At 54.0% G+C, this 22837-nt stretch overlaps 3 protein-coding genes across 4 annotated transcripts; 1 reads left to right on the forward strand and 2 right to left on the reverse strand.

Annotated features, from left to right (window-relative positions):
* AP1S1 (adaptor related protein complex 1 subunit sigma 1) lies at positions 1 to 5873 on the forward strand. 2 transcript variants are annotated; one of them, XM_066274449.1, is made up of 5 exons: positions 1 to 92; positions 1928 to 2106; positions 2949 to 3057; positions 3679 to 3816; positions 5090 to 5873. In XM_066274449.1, exons 1-5 carry the CDS (start codon positions 90 to 92, stop codon positions 5135 to 5137), a joined length of 477 nt encoding a protein of 158 aa, XP_066130546.1. In that variant the 5' UTR covers positions 1 to 89; the 3' UTR covers positions 5138 to 5873. The 2 variants fall into 2 exon arrangements, with proteins under 2 accessions (XP_066130546.1, XP_066130547.1); XM_066274450.1 differs by lacking the exon at positions 1 to 92 and adding an exon at positions 872 to 1009.
* A 1250-nt stretch (positions 5874 to 7123) lies between these two features.
* Positions 7124 to 14689, reverse strand: VGF (VGF nerve growth factor inducible). The gene is made up of 3 exons (XM_066274451.1): positions 14675 to 14689; positions 9913 to 10202; positions 7124 to 9418 (listed from the first exon to the last, which is right to left on the reverse strand). The coding sequence occupies exons 2-3, from the start codon at positions 9923 to 9925 to the stop codon at positions 7548 to 7550; spliced, it is 1884 nt and encodes a 627-aa protein (XP_066130548.1). The 5' UTR covers positions 9926 to 10202; positions 14675 to 14689; the 3' UTR covers positions 7124 to 7547.
* A 549-nt stretch (positions 14690 to 15238) lies between these two features.
* On the reverse strand, positions 15239 to 21915 carry NAT16 (N-acetyltransferase 16 (putative)). Its single transcript, XM_066276827.1, is given in 12 exon segments — positions 15239 to 16727; positions 16730 to 16834; positions 16837 to 16940; positions 16942 to 16977; positions 16979 to 17124; positions 17126 to 17203; positions 17811 to 17902; positions 17905 to 18013; positions 18712 to 18811; positions 18909 to 19124; positions 21699 to 21785; positions 21902 to 21915. Coding segments are annotated over 12 exon segments (1146 nt in total). The 3' UTR covers positions 15239 to 16668.
* Between the last annotated feature and the right edge of the window lie 922 nt (positions 21916 to 22837).

Raw genomic sequence — 22837 nt, forward strand, 5'->3', positions numbered from 1 at the left:
GGGGGCGGGGGAGGAAAAAGGATAAGAAAAGGAGTGGAGCTGGCACCTACGGTGGCCTGAAAGGGACGCGCCAAGACGGAGGCTGCAGGATGGTAGGCTGAATGAAGAGGGAGGGGAGGGGGAACCGAGGGACGTGGGCTGTACCTGCGGGGGTCCTTGGGGGCCGCCCTCTGCGGGAGCAGCTCTTTCTTCCTCCGGTCCTCGGAGGACCTCACTTTCCTTGGTGGGTGGGCGAATCGGCTTCGGGAGGAAGAGCAGCTGGAAATGGCTTTAGGGAGAAGGGGCGGGGAGACGGCGCGTTAGTGGGGTGAAAGAGGGCTGATTTAGGAGGCGGCGGGACCGTCCCGAGCCAGGGGGAGCGCGCGGGTCGCGATCCACGGAGTTCCGACCACCACCTCGGGGAAGTCGCCGGAAGAATAGGGGCATGAGGGCCTGTGGGCGGAGGGAGGCAGCGGGGGTCGCGGATCATACTCGGTCTCCGTACAACCCGGAGAGGATCGGCGGCCCGCGGGGTTAGGGCAGTGTGGGAGGAGACAGTTTCCGGGTCCGAGGAGTAGACGTCCGGCCTGGGTTTATGGCCCGGCTCTTCTAGAGGTTGGGTGAGGTGGGGAAGGCAAACGGGCCCGAAGTTCTGCTCTTGGAGACCCAGGCTTTAGAACCCCGGCTCCGGTGCTCTTCGCTCTCCGTCCCCCACCCCATTCTCTTTCCGGAACCCAGGCCTTCCGTCTTCCTGCTCACCCCTTCACCCCCACCTTAGACGTTCACCGCTTCCTTGCTCCCCTCTGTTGCCTTCCCACCACGCTAACAGCGTTTCCCGTTCTTCACCACCCGAAAAAATACCCTTTAATTGTTATCTTTAGCCTGCTAAACAGTATTAAGCTAGTACTGTTCCACACACCCAGGGATTCCAGTCCTGGTAATGCCCGTGAAGTGGAGAGCTGCAGGGAGAAGGCGATAGCTCTAGGATGTGGCCTAGATCCCCTGGAACTGAGAGCTGGAAGCGCACCTGGTAGGGAGGGCTCTGCACTACTACCCACTCGACCCAGCTTGAGCCTTGTTCCACAGACATTCCCTAGGAGAGCCACCCTCAATCGCTGTGTCCTATCTGAAGAACTGAAAGGGAAATTGGTCACCTGGTATCTGGGAAGGAGTGGGCGTGTAGAAGGAGGCACCATGAAAGAAAGAAGAGAAGAATATCAATGGCGAAATGCCTAAATGGCTGAGGAGAGAGGAGAGTGGACTTGTGGAGGGGTCCCAATACCATGTGCTAACATGAAGGATACTGGACATAGGACTGCCATGGGGAGGGGGGCAGTGTGTCAGGGACATCTTCAAAGGTGAACGGCTAGAATGGGGTGGAGAATTGAGGTAGCTTCTCCAGGGACATAATTACTAATTTCAGTGTGGTAGTAGATAGAAGGAACATGGGAGAAAGCAGACATCTCCGACATCAGCCTTTAGCAAACAGGAAACAGGAGGTCAGGGGAAAATAATAGTTATACCTAATGTGTTAGATAGATATATGCTAGGTAGGCACTGTTGCATATATCAATTCATTTGATCCCTCCTAATAACTCTGTAAAGTAGGTACTTTTAATATCTCTGTTTTACACACCAGGAAACTGAGACCCAGAGACATAAAGTATAGTAATTGTCCAAAGCAAATTACTTAACTACTAAAGCCAGGGTTTGAACCCAAATGACAGACTCAGAAGCTCAGACACCCCCCGGAAGGAAAGGCACCAGCTGGTGGGAGTTCTCAAAGTTGAGAGCAAGGGCTGACTACTTGAAGGTAGAAGCTGTGAGTGGAGAAGAGTTAGATGTGATGAGTTTGGGGCTATGTGTGTATGGAGGAAAGAAACTCAGAGAACCAAATCTCTGACCCTCAGCTCTGCTTCTCCCCCCCCCCCCCATTTCCTACCCCCAGATGCGATTCATGCTGCTGTTCAGCCGGCAGGGAAAGCTGAGACTGCAAAAATGGTACCTGGCCACGTCAGACAAGGAGAGAAAGAAGATGGTTCGAGAGCTTATGCAGGTTGTTCTGGCACGCAAGCCCAAGATGTGCAGCTTCCTGGAGTGGAGGGACCTCAAAGTTGTCTATAAGAGGTGACTCCCCACCTGCTTTCAGACCTGTCTGGATCCTGCTTTGTTGAAGCCTGGCAATGGGTTTAAATGGCTGGCTAAGAAGCAGTCCTTAGGTCAGGGAGAACTGGGAGCTAAGGACATCTGAAGGGTGGCGATGAACTCTAGCTTTCTTTCCTTTCCAAACTTACCTTGAATAAATTTTTTTTAAATTTATTTAATGATTTTTAGAGAGAAACATCAATTTGTTGCTCCACTCATTCATGTTGTCATTGGTTGACTCTTGTATATGTGCCCTGACCCAGGATCAAACCTGCAACCTTGGTGTGTCTGGATGACACTCCAACCAACTGAGCTACCTGGCCAGGACCTAAGAAATTCTTGTTCCCTACTTAATTTTGCTCTAGTCTCACCTCTACTTCATGCACATACCTCTGTCCCAAAGGCTCTGTCTTGTTCATTTTACGTGTCCCTTGCTGTCTCATTCAATAGTCATAACTCCTGTGTCACTTTTCCCAATACACACACACACACACACACACACACACACACAAATACCCATATATCCTTTCCAGTTCCTTCTCTGAGCAGATGAATTAGTTGGCTCAGTTTTTTGCTGAGTTAAACTGAGCAGGTCAGAGAGCAAGAGGAAAGAGTTTGGTTTTTGCCTGTTTGTGAGAGGCAGTAAGAGGCTGAGCAAGTTAATATTTGTATATCCTGGGGCTACCACCCCCCTCCTTTGTCTCATAGCCACACAGACCCTTATTTGGGAATGAGGAGAAATGAGAGGTTTGGGCCAGCATGCCTGGGTCTTGAAGCAGGCCTAGTAGTCCTCCCAGCTATCTCTCATTTCTCCCTGTCCTCAGATATGCCAGCCTCTACTTCTGCTGCGCTATTGAGGGCCAAGACAATGAGCTCATCACACTGGAACTGATCCACCGATATGTGGAGCTTCTGGACAAATACTTCGGCAGTGTAAGCCTCCCCACCCTTCCCTGTTTCCATACTCAGCAATCCCTTCTTTCCTCCAAACTCTGGGGCTTTTCTGTTCTCTGCCTGGGGGTACTTGGGAGAGGTGAAGTTGGAGCAGTGAGAATGGTAATTAATCTCCCTCTTTAAGCTTTAAGCCTATTAGCCATGTCCCTTAATCAGTCTAGGGGAGGTGGGTGGGGACCAGAATCTGCTACTTAATCAATCTGTCTAGAGCTCACCTCATACTTCTCACAAAAGGACTGAGGCCTTACTCAGATTTTATCAGTAGTTCCTGATCTTGACCCCTCCTTCCCTGCCCCACAATATCTAGGGAAGGAAGCTAGCCCAACTGCTGGTAGGAACAATGTCACAGATTTTAAAGGGGAAGGCAGCAAGAGCCACACTATGGGGCAACTAATATTTTATGATCACAAAGAAGGTAGAAAGAAAACCTGTACCAAGTACTAAGGCCTAGGGGTTGGAAGGACATAGACCTGGGCAAGAACTCAGAATGGGAAGAGTAGTCATGAAGGAGACAGGGAGCCATCTTGAGAAAAGTAGTGGAGCAGGTGGGGTAGGAATGCACTTCATTACTCAGTGTGGCCTTTCCCCCCCTCCTCTTAGGTATGCGAGCTGGACATCATCTTTAATTTTGAGAAGGCCTACTTCATCTTGGATGAGTTTTTGATGGGAGGTGATGTCCAAGACACCTCCAAGAAGAGTGTGCTAAAGGCTATTGAGCAGGCTGACCTGCTGCAGGAGGTATGGGCCGGGGACAGTGAGAAGGTGGAAGAGTATTGTGGTAGAGGGTGCCACCCTTCCCTGGGCACCCTGCCTGCCTGCCACAGCTGCCACCTTCCTGCCGTGGCCACCAAGGGCTCCCACCCTGTGGGGTCTGGCCCCCATACCCAGTTGGCCAGCTTGCCCTCCAGTCTTGATTACTTGGGGTGGAGGTGGGGGTGGCAGACAGCCCACCTGTGCCATTTCACCCCTACTTCTTACAAGACCCAAGGTTTCTTGCCAGCCAAACATCCTTTGTCCCATGCTTCTCTTGGCGTTTGAGGGTTGCTCAGTGAATTAGAGAAGGAGCACATGGTAGATAATTCTTTTCTTCCCTGGTGTCATCTGCCCTTCCCGTTTTTTATACACACATACTCAAAATGAGCCTCTACTTCTCAGAAGCAAAAATCTGTACAGATTTGGGGGTTGGGGTAGAGGGCACCTAGCTGTTGGTCACCCTGCTATCTGGCGCCCCTGCTCTTACCCCATTACTGCTTGCCCCCTCTCTGCTGTGCCACTGCTAAGATTTGCTGCAGGAAGATGAGTCACCGGAATCTGCAGTGACAAGCAAGCTGGACTGAGCTGGCTCTGAGGAGGGGGTGAGATAGGGGGCTCATCTCTGCAGTAGGAGAAAGAGTAAAATTGAACTTGCCACCTCATTGGTACAGGTTCCCTTTCACATGCACACATGCACACACACATGGACACATGCATGCAAGCACACGTGCCCTGGTGCACACACACGCAAACATATACACACATCTATTTCTCGTGCTTTGCTTAGGCCCTAGTGACTCCTCTCTGTAGTCCGATTCACCTTACCTCAGGAACCTGATGCCAACCCCTAAAAAATAGGACCCAATTATCTGCCACCCCCAACCCTCAGCATTTCCCATCCCCAAGTTCCAGCTTCACATCCTTTCCCCTCAGATATTAAGGCTGAGCCCCCTGCTCACCAGCCTGGCTTTTGGTTTTCTGGGTGGTAATGGACTCAACGTGGGCCCCCCCTCCCCCGCTGCCTCTGTTGACTCTGGGAAGTAGTCCTAGAGGCTGAGGAACCCCTCTGAAGGGTCCCCAGCTGTTCTACCTTGGGCTCACACTGACTTCTCTCTCCCACCCCCACCCCTGTCTCTCTGTGTGCTTCCCCCACTCTGCCTTTATCCTGTGATGCTGTTGTCTTGTCCACCCACCTCCCTTGTTCCCCATCTGCCTCTCCTGGTGTCTCTGTGTCACCCTCTGTTTGTCTCTGCCATAGGAGGATGAGTCGCCACGCAGTGTGTTGGAGGAGATGGGTCTGGCATAGCCCCCGCCCTGGCTGCATGGAGATTCGGGAGCTGGTGGAGAGGCAGGGCACAAGTGGCCCTTTTCTGGGTGGAACTCAACTGCCCCTCCTCTGCTGCTTCACCTTCTTTTGGAGTGAGCTGTAGGCTCGGGACCCTCAAACAGTTCCTCCTTCCACCCCCTACCTCCTGTTTCCCCATTTCCTACTGAAGGTCTTTGGAGCTAGGAGGCAGGAAAATATGACCAAGACCTAAGATGGGGGTGCTATTTGGCTTTCATTCCCTGCCATTGAAGAACTATTACTCCAAACTTCCTTCCCTCCCTTATAACTGTAAATATATAAATATGTCAGGTTAAAGGGAAAAGGTTTTCAGGGCTCTTCTCTTCTCCCTGCCCCATAACCTACCTCCACCCCCGCACCTTGGCCCCTGCAGCCAGCCAGGGCAGCCTCTGCCTGGGAAGGGGGCATCTTTGTAGTGATAGGGTCATCCTTTCCCCTCATCTGCCCCCTCTCCTTCCTCCTTGGCTGCAGTAGGGCCTCTGTCCAGTGCTGGAGGAGGAACAACGTAGTTAATTTTTTTCTAACCTTGTCACGTTGAAGAGGGAGGGTTGGGGGAAGGGCAGACTTCATGGGAGACTGGGCCCTCTGCCCCTCCTTCACTCCATGTTCTGGGTGAGGCAGGAGCTAAAGGGGTGAGGTGGGGAAGTGTCTGACTCTTATTTCATTTCCTCTGAAATAAAAGGAAAACATTTCTGGACTTTGCCTGCCTGAGGCTCTGTGAAGGAAGGCAGGGCTGCTGGAATCAGTCAGGAGGGGAAGGGAATACTGCATATTTTACTCTTTCCCAGAACTGGGGTTGCCAGATTTAGGGGGGAAAAAAGATACCCAGTTCAATTTGTATGATAATAAATAATTTTTAAGGTCAAGTGTATGCTATACAAACATATTCATTGTTCATCTGAAATGCAAATTTAACCGAATATCCTGTAGTTTTTGTGACTCCCCCCTATCCCAAACAGATGTCTCGCCAGCCAGCCACCTGAGCTGTCTTCAGCCAGAAAGGAAAAACTGAGGACCTGATTTAATCCTCTAATGTTTCTTTGTGGAAGATATCATTTGCCTGGTTTGGTTTTATTTGGGAAGGAGACTCAGGAATATATCCCACTCACTATGCTTGGAAAAGAATTCAGAAGTGGCTAAAACCAGGATGTTTCTATTGCTGCCAACTGTCCCCCTTCCCCATATTTCTTGTGAAGTATTTAGGACCAGGGAATTTAGGGAGCAGTTTAGGGAGGCAGGTCGGTGAGTTGGAACAGGGGCTGTTTGGAGCCATCAGCACTGTCTATGTCAGGGGTCCCCAAACTATGGCTGGCCCGCAGGCCACATGCGGCCCCCTGAGGCCATATATCCGGCCCCTGCTGCACTTCCGGAAGGGGCACCTTTTCCATTGGTGGTCAGTGAGAGGAGCATAGTTCCCATTGAAATACTGGTCAGTTTGTTGATTTAAATTTACTTGTTCTCTATTTTAAATATTGTATTTGTCCCCGTTTTGTTTTTTTACTTTAAAATAAGATATGTGCAGTGTGTATAGGGATTTGTTCATAGTTGTTTTTTTATATTCCAGCCCTCCAACCATCTGAGGGACAGTGAACTGGCCCCCTGTGTAAAAAGTTTGGGGACCCCTGGCCTATGTGGTCTCAGGGTCACAAAATAAGAACCTCCTATGTAGCCCAGTGCTGTGTGGCTCCTTATCTATGCATTTCTCTGCCAGGCCCTGGGAACCCTTGACTTAAACCACCACCACCACCACAAACTGAAAGGGGAATTTAGGGTTTCCAAATGAGTATGAGCCTACTCTACCCCAAATATGGTGTAAAGTGGTTGCCACCACTCAACCCTTGCCTTGATTAGGAGATGGGTGTTGTGGCTGACGTTTCCCTCACCGCCCCTTGGGAAGGACCGCACTAGCCCAAGGGGACGGGTGAATAACCGAGAACAAAGTCCTAATAAAATAGTCACTTTTATTTCTTAGCAAAACTATTTCCTCCGTGAGGGGTATTTACAAGAGAGAAAGGAAAGAAGGGGTAAATTCACAGCGATCTGGAGAGGGTGGAAAGGCTTGTGGGAGGCCCAAAGGGCGGGAGACAGACACAACTGGAACTGGGAGACTAGGTGGCAACAACGCACAAACCACTCGCCTGGTTGGGCTGGTCAAGGGACACCCATTAATGAGTTTGGGGAGTTCGGGCTTTGGACCCAGGAAGAGGTCTGACAGGTCCCACCGTACAGCCTCGGGGCGGGACAGCCCGCGGACGCAAAGGGGCGGGGGCAGAGGGCGGGGCCGGAATGCATGCAAACACCCAGAAGGGACAAGAGCGACACGGAGGGGGGTGACAGGGCGCCCTGCGGTGGCGCTCGGGGGCGGAGCCGGTCACGGGCGTCGGAGCAGCACGTGCTCGATGTAATTCTCCAGCTCCTCCTGCTCCTGCAGCCGGCGCTCCTCAGCCTCCGCCGCCTCCTGTGCGCGCCGTGCCTGGGCCTCTCCACTAGGATAGTGGCGAGAAGGCGGCAGGGCGTGGTGGTAGTGGCGGCGGCGCGAGGCAGCCGGAGGCTGCAGCGTTCGCGGCCGGATGTAGTTGGGAAAAGGGTGGTAGGGCCCCGGGGGAAATACCTCGTCCTCCTCCCGATCCCAGGGCGGGAGCACCTCGTTCCAATCGGGTAGCTCGTTTCGAGCTGGGGCAGGGGGCGGGGGCTGCGGGGAGCGGACGTGGGTAGGGGCGGGGGCAACCCGTGGGGGCGGCACAGGCTCGGGAGGGGCGTTCTTCTTCCGCTTCCGCTTCTCCTCCACCTCTTCGATGATGCTGACCACGTCGTCCGCTGGCAGGTGGAGTTTGGTAGACAGCTCAATGAGGCTATCGATCGTTTGAGGGTCCATCTCTTCGTCGTCGTCCTCCTCTTCCTCCCCGCCCTCCTCTGCCCCCTCAGCGTCTTTTCGATGATGGCCAGGCGTCTCCTCCTGGGAGCGCTTGTCCTCGGCTCCGGCTTCCCCGTCCTCCTCCTCAGCGAACAGTAACGCGTTCTGCCGAGCCCTCTCCGCCTCCTCCGCCTCCGCCTCCGCCTCCGCAGCTTCCTCGTCCTCTTCCCCCACCCTCTCCTCACCGCCTCGTCTCTCCTGCTCCGCCTCCTCCTCCTCCCTCTCGCTCTCTCGCTCCTTCAACTCCTGCTGCAGCCCCCGACCCCCCGGGCTGCGCTGCCGGGCCCCTCCCTGCAGCAAATACTGGAGCAGCAGGTCCGAGGCCAGGTCCGCCAGCCGCTCTTCCTGCGCCGCGGCCTGCCGGGTGGCCTCCGCTTGTCTCCGCCCCGCCTCTACCTGAGCCAGCCCTTGCTGTAGAAGGCGCTCCCCAGCCTCGGAGCCGCTCAGGAGTGAGCTCTCCGGTCGGCGCGCCTTGGAGAAGGGGGCGCCCAGGCTTTGGTACGCCTTGGACAGGGGTGCCAGGGCCTCGCCTAGGTGTGTTTTGGGGGAGGGCACTTTTTCCCCGAACTGGTGGGCTTCGGGAAGGGGACGGCCTTCGGGCATGTGAGCCTGGAATTGCTGGGGAGCCGGGGGTGGCAAAGGCGCGCGCTCCGGGACACGCGCCTGGAACTCTCCCCAGGAAGCGCGCCACACGCGCTCTGGCCCGGGGCTCTCCAGGTTGACTCGGGTCAGCGTGTGCGTACGAGTTTCCGTCTCTGCTGCCGCGGTCTCCTGCTGGCGCTTGGCGCTGCTCGGACTGAAATCTCTCAGTTCCTGGAGCAGGGAAGCTAGTGCCTCGAGCTCCTCGGAGGGGTCGCCCGTCTCGGGACCACTCTCCTGAGTCTGAGGGAGAGGTGGGGCCGCCGGCGCTTGGGTCTGTGGCGCAGGGAGGCTGTGGGTCTGGCTTCGCACGGTCTCGGTTAACAGAGCTTCTGCCGCTTCTTCCGCTGCCCCCCTCTGGGAGCCGCCTGGCGCCGGGGGCGAGGCCGGACGGTCGAGTGCCTGCAGCAGCACCGCGGCCAGCGCCCGGGGATCCACACCCTGGAAGAGCTCTCCCTCGTCCTGCGGCTCTGAATTTCGAGCGGCTCGGACCTCTGGGACGCGACCATCCTTCAGTCCGGGCACTGTGTCCCCAGCTACCGGCTCTGTATGCTCAGAGCTGAAGGAAGGTGACTGCGCCTCAGGGCGCCCTGGGGGTGCTCCTCCCAGCCCCTTAATCAGTAGAAAGAAGCAGAAGAGGGCGGAAGCCGGCAACCTGAGCGATTTCATGACCAAGGGACTATCGGAGACTGAAAAATAGAAGGAGTCAAAGAAAAAAAGAATTTCTGTAAAAATTTTCGCTTTCTGATTTTATATTCCCTCCGCCCACCTTTAATCAGGAAATCAGGGCTTCCCTGGTCCCCCTAACCTTACCCAGAAGGGGGACGCTTAGGCGCAAAAGAGGAAGATGTGCCGATCTCTGAAGTCGTGTAAATGGGAAAATGCCCACAACCCTCACCCCCAAGGTGCTTCCTCGCCCCCTTCTCTGAGCCATCTCATTGCCAGCGCCCACGTACTAACCAGCGAGGATAAGGGGGAAATCTCTGCTCCCTCCCCATAGGACTCTCTGGATGGTGCGTGGGCGACTTAAGCAGCAAGAGAAAAGCGGTGACTTTCCCATTTACCAAAGACCCTTACGGGGGGCTTCCCGATGTGTTTTCAACACCCGCAGCCTGGAGGAGAGAGAACCCTCCCTCATGCCCACTGCTGCCAGGGTTTGAGGGACAGACAGCAGAGTATTTACCAGCTGGTGTCATGACGCGGGAGGTCGAGGCGAGGTGGGGACAGGAAGATCGGGACGCGTCCGCCTCGGCTCCGAGAAGTGGCTGGGATACGAGCGACGGTCGAGTTCTGGCGTCTAGGCTGAGCTCTCAGCTGGGTCCGCGCGGCTCCGGGCGTCTCGCTCGCTCCGGCTTCAGCACGCTGGACAGCGCCCGCGCCGTTGCCGCCTTATAAAGGGGAGCGCGCAGTGTCACGTGGGATCGTCCCGCCCCATTGACGTCAATTTTCATTCATGGGGAAGCGGGCGGGCGCCTAGAGGCGGGAGGATACCCAGCGATTGGAAGATGCGGTGCTCTCCCGGCCTGCGCCTGCGCGCTGGGACCTTCGGCTGGAGGGGCGTGCGCTAGTGGAGCATAGAGGGAATGAATGAATGAATGAATGAAATGCAGAGGCGGGCGGGGTTGGGGGCTATGAATGAATGAAGGAAAGGCGAGGAGAAAAGGATGAATGACTGAATGGAAAGGTGGATGCAGAGGCTCTAGAAGGAAGGAGGGTGGGTTAACCAGCAACTTGCAACGGCAGGAGCCCGCGTCGCGAAACGGAATAAAATGGGGGCACTCCCAGGTCTGACTGGGCAACAGTAGGCAATCCATATTGGGGAGGAGGAGGAGGATAAGAAATCCAAAGCCGGGAGTGGGGACAGGTTCCTCATCCCCCGACCTCACGGTCCATGGGGAGCACACCCAAGGACGGCGTGAACCTGGGAAAGGAGGGACGGATCTGTGCGCCTGCAAGGCGCTGTCCACGGATCCGCGGTGCGGGGTGCCAGCCCTAGGCCCGGGCAGATGGAAGGATCTTGCGGTTTTGCTAATCCCAACTGAAAAGGGTCCAAGTTGGAAGAGAATGGGGAATGATTGAGAATATGTGTGCCTCTGTGTCATGTCTGTACACGGTCTGTGTGTGTCTGAAGAAAAAGGTGTGTCTGTCCTTCTGTCCAGCTGACTTTGAAGCGTGTGTTGGCGCCTCCGCTGTGCCCCTTTCCAGCCCACCACTCCCTACCATCGTCCAGCTGCTCTTCCTCCTGCTGCTTTCCCCCAACCCAAAGGACTTTTGGAGGGCAAGAACAGACCAGGTGGGGAGGGGGTTGTGCAGGTAGGGGGGTGACTCAACTCCAGTTCTCTCCACTGCTTAAAGGGAAGGTTTGAACGCGATACGTGGGGGGGGGGGGCCCTGAGGGGTAGGCGTGCAATGTAAGAGATCGCCCCTTACACCAATATCCCTCATCTGTATCTCCGGCCTGAGGGGTTGGGGCTGGGGGCTTGGACAGCTAGAGGTTCCGGAGGGTGGGGGGCGATGACGCACAGATTGCGCAAAGAGAATCCATCAGCGAGCCGGGTCCAGTGAAGGGAGACCAGCCGTGGGCGGGGTTGGAGGGGGACGGAAATGGGGAGGGGGCAGGGAAGAGGGGAGGAATCCGAGGGGAGCAGCTACTGCAGGAATGAAGGGGGGCTGCGGTGCAGGCGAAGCTGTGCGGGGGCGGGGGTAGGGAAAGGGGGGAGTTAAAATGACACACCAAACACACAAGAACTGCGGACAGAGGTGCCCATGGGCACACGCAGGGCTCAGATTGTCAGAGCCAATCCTCAACCCCCTCCTCATCTCTTCCTAGCACTAATCCTTATTTCTCTCTCTCTCTCTCTCTCTCTCTCTCTCTCTCACACACACACACACACACACACACACACACACAAACACTCACGTGTTTTCCTTCTATAGCCAACAGTAGCTTCTCGGTTTCATCAGTGGCCCGATTTTCCCAGAAGAAAGCCCATCAGCTCTGCGAGGAAAGAGGTGGGGAGGAGTAGAGAGAGAGGAAAGAAGAGAAGGCGGCAGGAGAGGGAGGAAGGAAGGAGGGAATGTGGAATAGGTAGAAGGAACAAGCTAAAGGAGGAAGAAAACTGAAAGCCAAGGTGACTGCGGAGATGCCAAGGAAAGGGGGAAGAGGGAAGAGGAGGAGGCAGCAGACCACAGGGCAGTACCTCACCCCCACCCACACACAACAGTCTAGGACCTGCCCCTTCCCCTGTGGGCTCCCTTTATTCTTTCTTGTTCTCCCCATCTCCCCCCATTTATTTCCCAACCTGGTTACAGAGAGTATTGGAATGAGGAGGGGGTCATGTTACCTTTCTGAGGAGGATGAATCAGAGAGATGGTTCAGACATCTGTAGAGGGGGAGGGGAAGCCATTCAAGAGTGAAGAAAAAGGCAGGGAGCCAGAAGGGAGACTGAGAGGCTGTTGGGGCTAAGAGATCAAGTGTGATATGATGGGAGACAGGCACCTACAGAAACTGTTACTGTAGGCTCATGTATGTGAGCATGCACCTATATGTGCATGTGTGTGTATATGTGTACAGAGATTAGTGAAACATGGGAGGGAAGAAAAAGAAAAGGAATTGTGGGGACTAAATGGATGGGTGGTATGGTAGTGTTCCAATTTAAATATGTAGCCTTTTCCAATCTGTGTGGGTGTGTTTTTCTGTTTCCAAGTGTCTGTCTGTGAAAGTGTGTATGGATTCTGATCTCTTCTGAGTGCCAGTATACCTGTATAGTTAGGAGTCTTTGAGTGCATCCTGTCTGGGCATCTGCTGATGTCTGAAAACTGTTCCTGGGTTGGTGTTTCATTAATATGTGTGTTTGTGTACACATGTGTGTCTTTGTGTGTGCATTTTCTGGGTCCTTTCATGCCTGTTTGTATATGTTAAAGGTTATGTGGACTTCTATATGACTTTGCCCTTTCCTGCCTCTCCCCCATATTTACCTTTTTCTCAGATTTCTATGCCATAAAGCCTCAGTATCCAAGCCATTTATCTGCAGACCTCAAGTTTGAGCCCTTGACCCTTGCTTTCAGAGTGTTCCCTCATTTCTCCATTCTTCCCCAATTCCCCACTCTAACCCAGAAGCCCAGAGGAATGTTACAGAGAGTATTGGAATGAGGAGGGGGTCATGTTACCTTTCTGAGGAGGATGAATCAGAGAGAGATGAATCGCCTCTCTTAGCGATTAACATCCCAAGAGTCTCAGTTATCATGGGGTGGGGGGCCAGCAAGATGGAAGCCCCAGGCACCAATGGCAATAGGCTTGGTGATTCCACAATCTGGATCTTGATCCCTCTTATCTGCATGGTCTCTGAATCTCTGGGTCTGTTTCTGTCTCTCTCCTTTCCAGTTCTCTACCTGGGTCAGTTTATTAACACACATTCTACCTCTAGAAGATGTACTGTGTGCTTCACACCCTACTATCTCTAGGGTCTCGGGGGGGGGGGAGCTGAATTAGGGAGAGGTTCCTGGGATCAGGGAGAGAGGGAGATGGCAGGAAGAAAAAAAATGGAAAGAGCTGGAAAAGGCAAAGCTGAGATGAGGATCTGGAGAGGATGCCTGGTGTTTGTTCTGAGTTGTTTGTATAAATCCATCTCTCTTTGTCTTTGTTTCTGGATCTCCCACTCTCCAGTAGGGTGGGAGATGACAGGGTCCAGCAGAGTAGTAATCCAGGCTAAAGATTTGGAAAAACAGGGGAAGAGGTAGAGCACTGGGTCTTTTCACTAAGAAAGTTTGGAGAGAAAGAGAGCAGGGGCTTGTCCCCTCCCTCCCATCCTCCCACCCCCGCGCAGCTCACGGTCTCCCCTTCCTTCCCTTCCCCCCTAACCGGTGACTCACCTCTGCAGCCTTTCATTGCGTCAGCGATGGGGGGTGAGGGACAGGAAGGGCGGGGGCACTTTATAAGGGCAGGGGTCTCCACTTCGAACAGAAAGAAGGTGCTGAGGTACCCTCCCCTGAAAATGGCCCCGTTAGGATGCATTAATGCCCTATCTTCTAACAGCCCAGTTCAGTATAGTGAGGGGGCCTGGGAAGGGGACTGGGAGAGGGCTGGGGACCACTGACATGTCTAGGAACTATAAATAATAAGAAGGGGTGCTCACCCTAATTTTCAATCACCGGGTACCCTTCCTCATACTCCCACCCACTCCTGAGTGGGGGAGGGGAGACCCAGGAAGCCGGGGGAGGGCAAAGCCGCAGAGATGAGTCACCAAGAAAGGGAGAGAGAGAAAGAGACAGAGATGAAGAGAGACACAAAGAGAGACAACTACTGGAGAGACCTAGAAAGGAAAACACACACGCCATAAAGGTGATATACACAAACTAACAAGAAAAAGAAAAATGTTTACTTCCATAATCCTGAATCAGCCTCCTCCAACACCCACCTGTCACACACACACACACACACACACACACACACACACCACTATCACTCAAAGTTACACTGATATTCTAGGACACACCCAGTTACACAAACACAATGTCACATCTAGCCTAGCAGGGTCACGTAGATCCATGCGGAAGGTGTGACCAGGAGAATGCAGATTTGCAGTGAGAGCCTTCATTCTTCTTACACGGGAGGGTATAAAGGAGCCTTCGTTCTTCTTACACGGGAGGATAAGGGGATAAAGACCCTGAATATATGTGACTTCAAAAATTCAAGACGCGGATCAGGGACTCAGGCTGCGCCTTGCACACACGACGACACACACAGTTCCCTGCCTCCCCATCCACACAAAACATATCAAGCCTCGTCCTCATCAAAAAGACACTTTGAGTACCTGATTCTCGGGTACACCAGCCACGTTGTCCCGAACCCATTTCACATAGACACCCCCTTACTCGTACACACATGTACAGAAATGCAGACACACAAAGACGCCCGTGGACACACTCACACGGACGGAAACCACCTTGCGCTGCCTCGCCCGCGTCCACACACGTCCTGGCGCCCCCGCGTGTTACTTTTCGGGATCGCAGTCTTCACCACTTGAGCTTGACTCTGGGGGAAAGCGGCGCTCAGGCTACCTTCACATCCTCCCGCTTCTGATCCGTGCCTACCCAAGAATAATGAAGGCGAGGGCACCCGCCACGAGTGAGTCCAGAGCTGGGAGTTAGACGCCTGGATCGCAGGGCTGAGGGCGGCTGGTCCTGGATGCCACGGGAAACTTGAAGGAAGAGCCCACAGAATCTGGACAGCAGCTTACTCCCAGGGAAAAGCGAGGCCGGGGTCTAGTTAGGGCGCCGCGCTGTTGTCCGCCTAGGTTCCGAGCAATCGCTTCTTTCTGCCCCTTGGCTGGCGTAGGGGAGGGGGCGCGCAAGGGCAAGCAGCCTTTCCAAGCTCCCCTCCAGGAAGTCATTAGCCCCATTGCCACAGGGCTTAGAGATCCTCTCGAATACAGGCTACTAGGAAGGGGGAGGGTAAACTGTCTCATGCCTCCCCACTGAGAAGTAAAACAAACACAGAGGGTGGGCTAAGAGTTCGTTTTATTGCAACACAGTCTTGGCTGAAGTGACAGGGAGGCTAGCAGCAGGGTCAGGCACAGTAGGCAGAGGAGCACAGCAGCAAAGCCAGGCTGGGAAAGTGGTGAAGCAGCAGCAGCCCTGTTTGGTCACGTTTCACTTCCGGGCACCCTCTTCTGCCCACATCTTGGATTCCATCCCAGCCAATACTGTGCTCTCTGTGAACATATCCTTACCAGCCGTCTATTGTCCAACAAGAAGTTCAGGCTAACAGTCAAAGAGTGAGGTTCTGAGATATGCTTTGGGCTTGGGACACCTTGGTTCTGGTCCCTGCAAAGCTCTCAGTTACTGCGAGAGATAGGGAAGTCCTTTGATCTTTCTGGGCCTCTATTTCCTCCCTCTGCAGTAGATGTGAGTATCCAGTGTAGAAGACAGCGCTGTGCAAATACAGCTGTTACTACTTGCATTTAAATAGAAGACCATCAAAGTCTAAAAAGCACAGAGGAACTAGAGGAAGGTAAGAGTACCCAGAGATACCTGAAGTGGGGGTTCCAGTCTCACCAGATGGCAGCCCGGTAAGAATCAGGAGATAGCCCTACACTGGCTGAGGGACCTGCGGTCCACTACACCAAACTCTCCAGCCTCAACCTCTGGTTCTGCCACTAGTTGGGGGCATCTGGGGAGGGCCTGTGAAGTAGCAACATTGTGCAAAATTAGAGGAAATCCCAGCCAGAGGGGGCAGGTTCAGAAAGGTGCATAACCAGAGCATAAACAGAGGGCCAAAGTAGGGGAGCATTATAAATCTACTTCATTTACATGGTCTCTTTCCGTATTGTATTCAGGGTGGGTGATGAAGAGGCCATAGGGAAAGGGAGCAAAGAGGCAATGAGGAGCTAAGTGTCTGGGAGGTCCAGGGAGGAGGAAGATAGGGATACAGAGAGAAGGAGGGTGAGGACACTAATCTACAGATGCAGGAGGCTAATAGGGCGATGAGGGGAGCATGGGGCAACCTCCAAGGGCTTGAGAAAGAGCAGGAGGAAGAAACTACATATTGGGCAGCTGTGCTCCGGAGGGGTGATGAGCGTTGCACATACTTCTGCCCATTCCCACATGGGAGGCAGAGGAAGAAGCCAGGAGGGACAGGGTTCACTCCCAGGCTAGGGTGTTGGAAAGGGAAAAATTCTGAAGCCTGTGAAAGAACCGGTTCTTTGGCCAGGAAGGGGAAGGGGTGGACAATAGTAGCACAAGGGGTTCCCCCAAGCCGGGCAATTCGGGTCAAGTCATGAGCAACGGCATTTGGGGGTGTTAAAGGCATGATGGCAGACAGAAGTAAGGGGGAAAGGAAGAGGAACTGGCCGCGGGAAAGGCAGAAAGGTTGGAGCTAGCAAATGAGGGTGAGGCTTCTAGGGAAGGAGGTGTGTCTAAGTGCTTCTTAGTAGAGGCCTCAGATATCTGCCTCTAGCATGTACTGCTCAGTGTAACCCTTGACCAGCTCGAGCCCAGTCCTGCCTGGCAGAAATAAGCCAGCTGTGACCACAGCTGGGGCGCCAGGAAGAGTTGGCCCATGGTGTTGAGGCCGGCGAGGCGCTGGGCCTGGCGCTGTATGGGCGCAGAAGCTGGCTCTGCACCTGAGCACAGCCGCAGCCGAAAGCATCGATATTGAGGTAGCACCACGTGCTGTCGCCGCCGTGTGAGAAGGGGAAGAGGCGTGGACAGCCGCACGCGCCCCTCCAGGCCTGTGGCCGCCAGCAGGCAGGTTGCTCTCACTGGGCTGGTAGAGCTGCCGGTCCTGGATGATGATCTCGCCCGGAAGCACGTCGCGATGCACGGAGGACGACAGTAGGCTTGCCACATCGCCGCCAGTTTCTGACAGGACCTCGGTGGGCAACGGCGAGGTGCCAAGAGGCCCGCAGCACCGCCAGCCGTGTGCCCAGCCCTGCCAGCAGCGCCTACGCGTTGAATTGGATCAAAAGGATGCCATGCGGGGGGCACAAGTGAGCAAGGGGCAGGCAGCGGGAGGGCTGGCGAGCGCGGAGACTCTCGGCATCTTCACGCCCACGGACTCCCACTTGGGCCCCACAGGGGCATAGATCGTGTGGTGCGGGATGAAGCGGGATATGTGAAAACCTGGGCTCCCGACAGCAGCATGGACGAACCAGCGGAAACGCCTCGGAATAGGAGAGGCGGGGTCAGTGTGCAGTATGCAGGGAACTGGGGGTGTGGGACCCCGAGTCTCCTAGAGAAGTGGAAGTGAGACAGCAGATAAGTTGGTAGGATGAGGGATATAGAGAGAAGGATAAAGGCTCAGATGTTTGGGTCCCTGAAGGGAGAAAGGGTCGATATAAGGGAGGCAGGGTCACGGAAGTCTAGACTCCTGGGCTCTTCAGCCTTCTGAAGTAAGGACTGAGGGTTTGACTGCTGGGAATTGGGAGCTACTTGACTTCCCCTTGGCAAAGGCCCTGGGTAACGACTGGGAATCCCAGGACAAGGCTCGTGGGCGCTCCCACTCGGCAGGGCCGACAGAGAAAGAAAGCTGGTGACTGGCTGGGTCTGGGGGAGGTTGCGGAGCCCTCTTGTCTTTCTCACCTGCTTGGTGATTAGGCGGTATTTCTTCAACTCCCCGGGACCCAGCTGGTAGTCCCGGGTAAACTGTACCACCTTGCCCCCCAGGTGCTGAGGCGCTGCAGCAGCCCGGCCACGCCCTGGCCGCACTCCCAAGGCGCCACCAGCTGCCCCTCCACCAGCACAGTCTTCCCGACTTCGGTCACGTGCCCCGACTCCAGCGCGATCTGTGGACCCAAGCAGTTAAGAGTTCCCTTCCCCGCCTCCGCCCCTTTCAGTTCACAGGGCTTGCCTCTTCCCGCACGCTGAGCTCGTCTTCGTCACCACCCTGGGAACCAGGCCAGATCTGGGGCCAGTCCAGGGAGCTCTCCTCAGCACTTGGATCTCAGATTCCAGCGCTGGCAGAACGGTCGTTAGCCGGTGTCCCTTGCACCTCTTGAGGAGATGCTGTAGTTCCCAGGGCAACAGGTTCCTGACCTCTCGCCCCCTTTTCCTTGGCTGCACCCCAGGAGCTTGCCACATCCCCAGTTACCTACCACGTGGTCCCTCCCTCTTGGTTCTGCCAAGGAGCTCATCTCTGAACTGGTCCTGAAACTAAGCCTTCTTTGTACAAGAGATCAGTTTACTCAGAGATCCTGGCTTCACCCTACCTGCTCCCTCTTTGTGTACTCCTTCCTCCAGAAAATCCTCAAACAAATCCTCAAATCCTGAAGCTTTCACCAGTCTGTCCAGTTCCTCTATTCTGAGTCCTACACATGCCCCACCCTGAACCCCTCTGGCTGGGCCCCTGGATCTGAACGCCCTACTCAACATCCTCTGCAATCTGACAAGGGCAGAGGGAGAGGCTCACTTTCTCTCTTTCCTAAGTCCCAGGTCCCAAATGTGGCTTCACCCCTTCGCACCTGGGCCCTGCCCCGATTCTCACCATTCCTCCCTTGTGCTTGGCCAGTGACACAGTGTGGTTGGGATCCCAGAGCCAGCTGTGGTAGCAGCTGGGAAAATAGTCGAGGCCACCGTTGATGCCCCTGAGATGGCCAGCACCTCCTCAAACCCCAGTTCTGTCATTCTGTAGCCACCACAAAGTCCAACTCCTCAGCCTTGGTCTCAGACCCAGATCTAGACCTGGGCTTGGCCCCCAAGAACTTGTCCTTGGCCTCAGTCCCTGATTCAGCCCCCAGAGGCTCAGCGTCAGCCTCAAGCCCTGATCCAGACTTGGACTTGGCCCTAATCTCCTGGGGTGGACTTTCTGAGCATTGCTCCACATCTGGCTCAGCCTCTTTTTCCAGCTTAGGGACCTCTGAGGTGGCTATGCCACAGCCAGCTTCCAGCTTTGTTACCCTGCAGGAAAAAGAGAACCCAGCATCAGGATCAGAGCCTGCTGTTCCTACATCTGGCCCTCTACACTCAAACAGTCCACACAACACCTTCCTACACAAACACTAATTCTCTTCCCTCCACACAGACACTGGGAATAAAGGGCCTCTGGCTCTCCTCTCACACCAGCTCCAAGAAATCCTAATCCCACTCTGCTCCTCAATACTCACAAACTCAGGACCCTGTGAGTTCCTCAGAGCCCCTGACCCCCTTTATCCCCAGTCAGCCCAAAAACTCAAAGGGAGGAAGGCAGAGGAGGTGTAATAATGGAGGGACACCCCCTCACGGACCTTACCATCTCTCTGTGAGAGCAACAGGAAATAAATTCCCATTATCTCTACTCTCCTTCCAGGAGGATTTGTGGAGAGAGTGAAGGATTCAACTCCCACCTCCCTTTGCTGCCATTGTCACTCATCATTCCTGGGCAAAGGAAGGGGACTGTAGACCCAAGATTTCCTTCATATTGTTGCCCCAGTGCCCTCCACCCCTGACACATATATTCAAACATAAACCAAAGGAGTTGACAGATGAACAACTCCATTAGAAAATTTCAAGCCATTCCTCCCAAGCTAATCAAAACCACCCTTTCATTCCTTTTTGAGTCTGTTCCTTCCTTAGGGAGACCTGGCTCCGCTCCAGGGCAAGGTGGTCATTTTGAAAAGCGCTCTGTTGGAGCTTCAGCAAACACAATGTCCACCAAGATCACCTATGTACCCGCCTCATTTTTCTTCCCTCCAAAAATGGAGTCTCTCTTCTCTCTCCATTCCTCCTTTTTCCTTTTAAAATTTGCTCCTTTAATCTCTGTCCCCCATTTCCCACATGGGACTTTACCTGCCCTTCCCATTCCTCAAAGTCTCCTTATTTTGGTCAACTGATTGTGGATCTGTCTGTCATCCATTTGGCCTCCTCCCTGCCCAGAGACAGGGTCAAAGAAAAAGCCTCCTCCCCAAGTCCTGATGACTCTTTATTTCCAGAACTCCTGCCTCCAGACCAACCAAATCAACCAATCAAATCCCCCTCCTCTCTCTTTCAGCCAATTATTATTCTCCCCACCACACACAACCTGCTTTAAGCCTCATTAACCAACATCTCAGAAGACATACATACCAGCTACTTTGTGGAAGGTGATACTGGCTCAGTTGGGTTTTTTTTTTTAACAAGAACTTGACTTAGGCTTGGGAGTGGAACCAAGGAGTGGTTTAGGAATGATTTTAGCTTCCATATCATAAACAGAGCTGATATAAACACAGAGTGCTTGCTACACAAACAAGCTTAAAAACATGAGCATTATCTCCCTCTCTTTTTAAATCTGATGGCAATGCCTAAGGTTGTTTCAGGTAAGACAGCTCAGGCCAGTATCATCAGAGGCACAGGCTCAGAGGATCTTAGAGCCCTTGCTAAGGCCATTAGAGACAACCAAGTTCAACTCATACCTTTCACCATGAGGAAATCAAGGCCCAAGACCATAAGTTTTCCTGGCTTTCAGGACAGTAGGTGAGACAGGAAAACATAACTTTTTGTGTACCTCCAAACCCATCCTGAAGAGAAAAGACAGAAATTACTGGGTCCTTGGCAAGAGTCGGGGAATAAGTGCTAAGGGCTGAGCTGACTCCACCACCAAAGATGGGATTGTGGGAGGAACACCCACTGCTTTCCCCCTACCGTCAGTCATTTCTAGGCCAACAACAAGCTCAAGAATCAGACTCCTTGCACCAGGCTCTGGTGATGATAGGTCCTAGAGATGAGCAAATTAACTTGTGGCTCCCATTTGCATCTCCAGACAACCTCAATAGCTGTTCATGGTCCCTGGAAAATACAAACTGACAGCTCGGGGGTAACTTCATCAATTCCCCACTGCTCCCAAAGGGGGAAGAATGTGAGTACCTTGTAAGCTGGAACACATTCAACAGATCTAAGACATTAGGCTTTTGTTTCCCTCCCTTGCTTTCAAGATAGGGAGACTATTTTCAACATTGTCAGATAAAGTTGTTTGTAAGGGGAGGGAGAAATCCCCAGGGTCACAGGAAAAAAGGAAAGGCTTGCCAATCCTTCACTCATCCTCTCTTACAAGACATTTCTTTACTCTTATTCCCTTTTGGGGGGACACAAAGGTTGTAAGATCCCTAAACTCTGGGGGAGGGGAGTGCCAAGGAAAAAACAGGTCAGGTGTTCTAGGCCAAGCCAAAGCTACCAGGCAGCTCCACAACCCTTGCTCCACACCCTGATCACTTCCCACCTTCCATTATGATATCTTCCAACCTGGCTTCCAGAACTATATCTCCCATAAAAGTGTGTAGGCAGAGACAGCCCTGTGCCCCCAGAGCACTGTGGGAAATGTAGTTTAGTCATCTCCTGGACCAAGCTCCAGGAAGAGGGGCAGAATTTCCTTTGCCATCCATATCCCCAAACCCTTGTATCTGTTCTTTCCACTTTATAAATATGAATGATCACTCTGCAGAGAGGGGCATGATGAAAATCATCCCTGGGTATGTTGGGGGCCCATCCCCCCCCACCTTGCCTCCACTGCACCCCACACACCTGAAATACTGATGCTCTTGAAGTCTCAGCTTTTGGGAACTGGAAAACGGAGCAAAGAGCAGAAAGGCGGAGACAAAGAGATGGCAGCTACACAAAGATCAAAAAGAACAAGAACGGAGGCAGAAAGGAGACAAAGGCAGACAGGGAGATGGGATGGGAGAGAGGATGGGAGAGGGGAGTGGGAAGAGGCATGTACTGTATACCTAATCACAGTCATGACACCTCGTGACTCAGGGCTCAGCTGATGCCAAAAAAGTCCTTGTACTGCACCTCCTCCCCAGGGAGGCCATAAATAGAAAGCTGCGTTGACACACCCCCTTCTCCTGAGTGTGTGGTGGGAGAAGGGGTCAAGGAAAGGAGAAAGCCAGAAAAGAAGCTGGAAGAGAGCAGAAACCTGGAGAGAAGAGGCAGGGGAGACAAGATGAAGTGGGGCAGAGGCACGGGATGAGGAGGACGGACCAATGAAGGAGGGAAGGGGACCTCACGGGGCCGCAGCCAAGGAAGACAGGGGCTGTACTGGAGGCGACACTGTACTCTCTTCCCCTCGACCCTCAGCGGAAGAGGTATTACAAGGAGGCTAACTTAGCAGGGGCCCCCCTAGGCACCAGATCCTGGGGACAGGTGGGAGCGAAATGGCGACGGGGTGGAGGAGGGATGACGAGGGAGTGATTCTGAGCACCTGGGGTGAAGTCGCGGTCTCAGTTATCTAGGTCATGGGGCTGAGAGGGTTTTGGCCGAGTGGGGCGCAGCGGCTTTCTTCCTCCGGGGAACGGTGGCCTCTGTTGTTCCCATTCCGAGGCGGAGGAGCAAGCCAGCTCCATCAAGTACCGCGGCCCCCTACCTCGCCGGAGTCGGAGCCCGGGCCGGGATGCTGAGAAGCCGAGCCGGGCGGCCGCTCAGACAGCGAACGGTGCCGAGAAGGGATCACTTCGAAGCCCCAAGGGTCAAATTCCGGTGACGCGAGGGGACCGCACTGGTCCAGACTCGGAGTCCGAATACGGTGGTGGGGTCTGCGCGCAGCTCCGTGCAGCCCGCGGGCTCCGGCACCTGGCGATTTGGGGTTCGCTGGGCTCGGTCCGAGTGTGAGACTCGTAGGGGCGGAGACCCCAGAGACAAGGAGGAAACCCGGCACGGATCCG

Source organism: Saccopteryx bilineata, chromosome 4 (genome assembly GCF_036850765.1).
Source record: "Saccopteryx bilineata isolate mSacBil1 chromosome 4, mSacBil1_pri_phased_curated, whole genome shotgun sequence".
In the NCBI taxonomy this organism is placed as follows: Eukaryota; Metazoa; Chordata; class Mammalia; order Chiroptera; family Emballonuridae; genus Saccopteryx; species Saccopteryx bilineata.

Excerpts from the sequence above, each read along its gene's own strand:
- AP1S1 (XM_066274449.1), top strand. Across the intron at positions 3,058-3,678 it reads TGGACAAATACTTCGGCAGT|GTATGCGAGCTGGACATCAT; the intron begins GTAAGCCTCCCC and ends CCCTCCTCTTAG. Across the intron at positions 3,817-5,089 it reads AGGCTGACCTGCTGCAGGAG|GAGGATGAGTCGCCACGCAG; the intron begins GTATGGGCCGGG and ends TCTCTGCCATAG.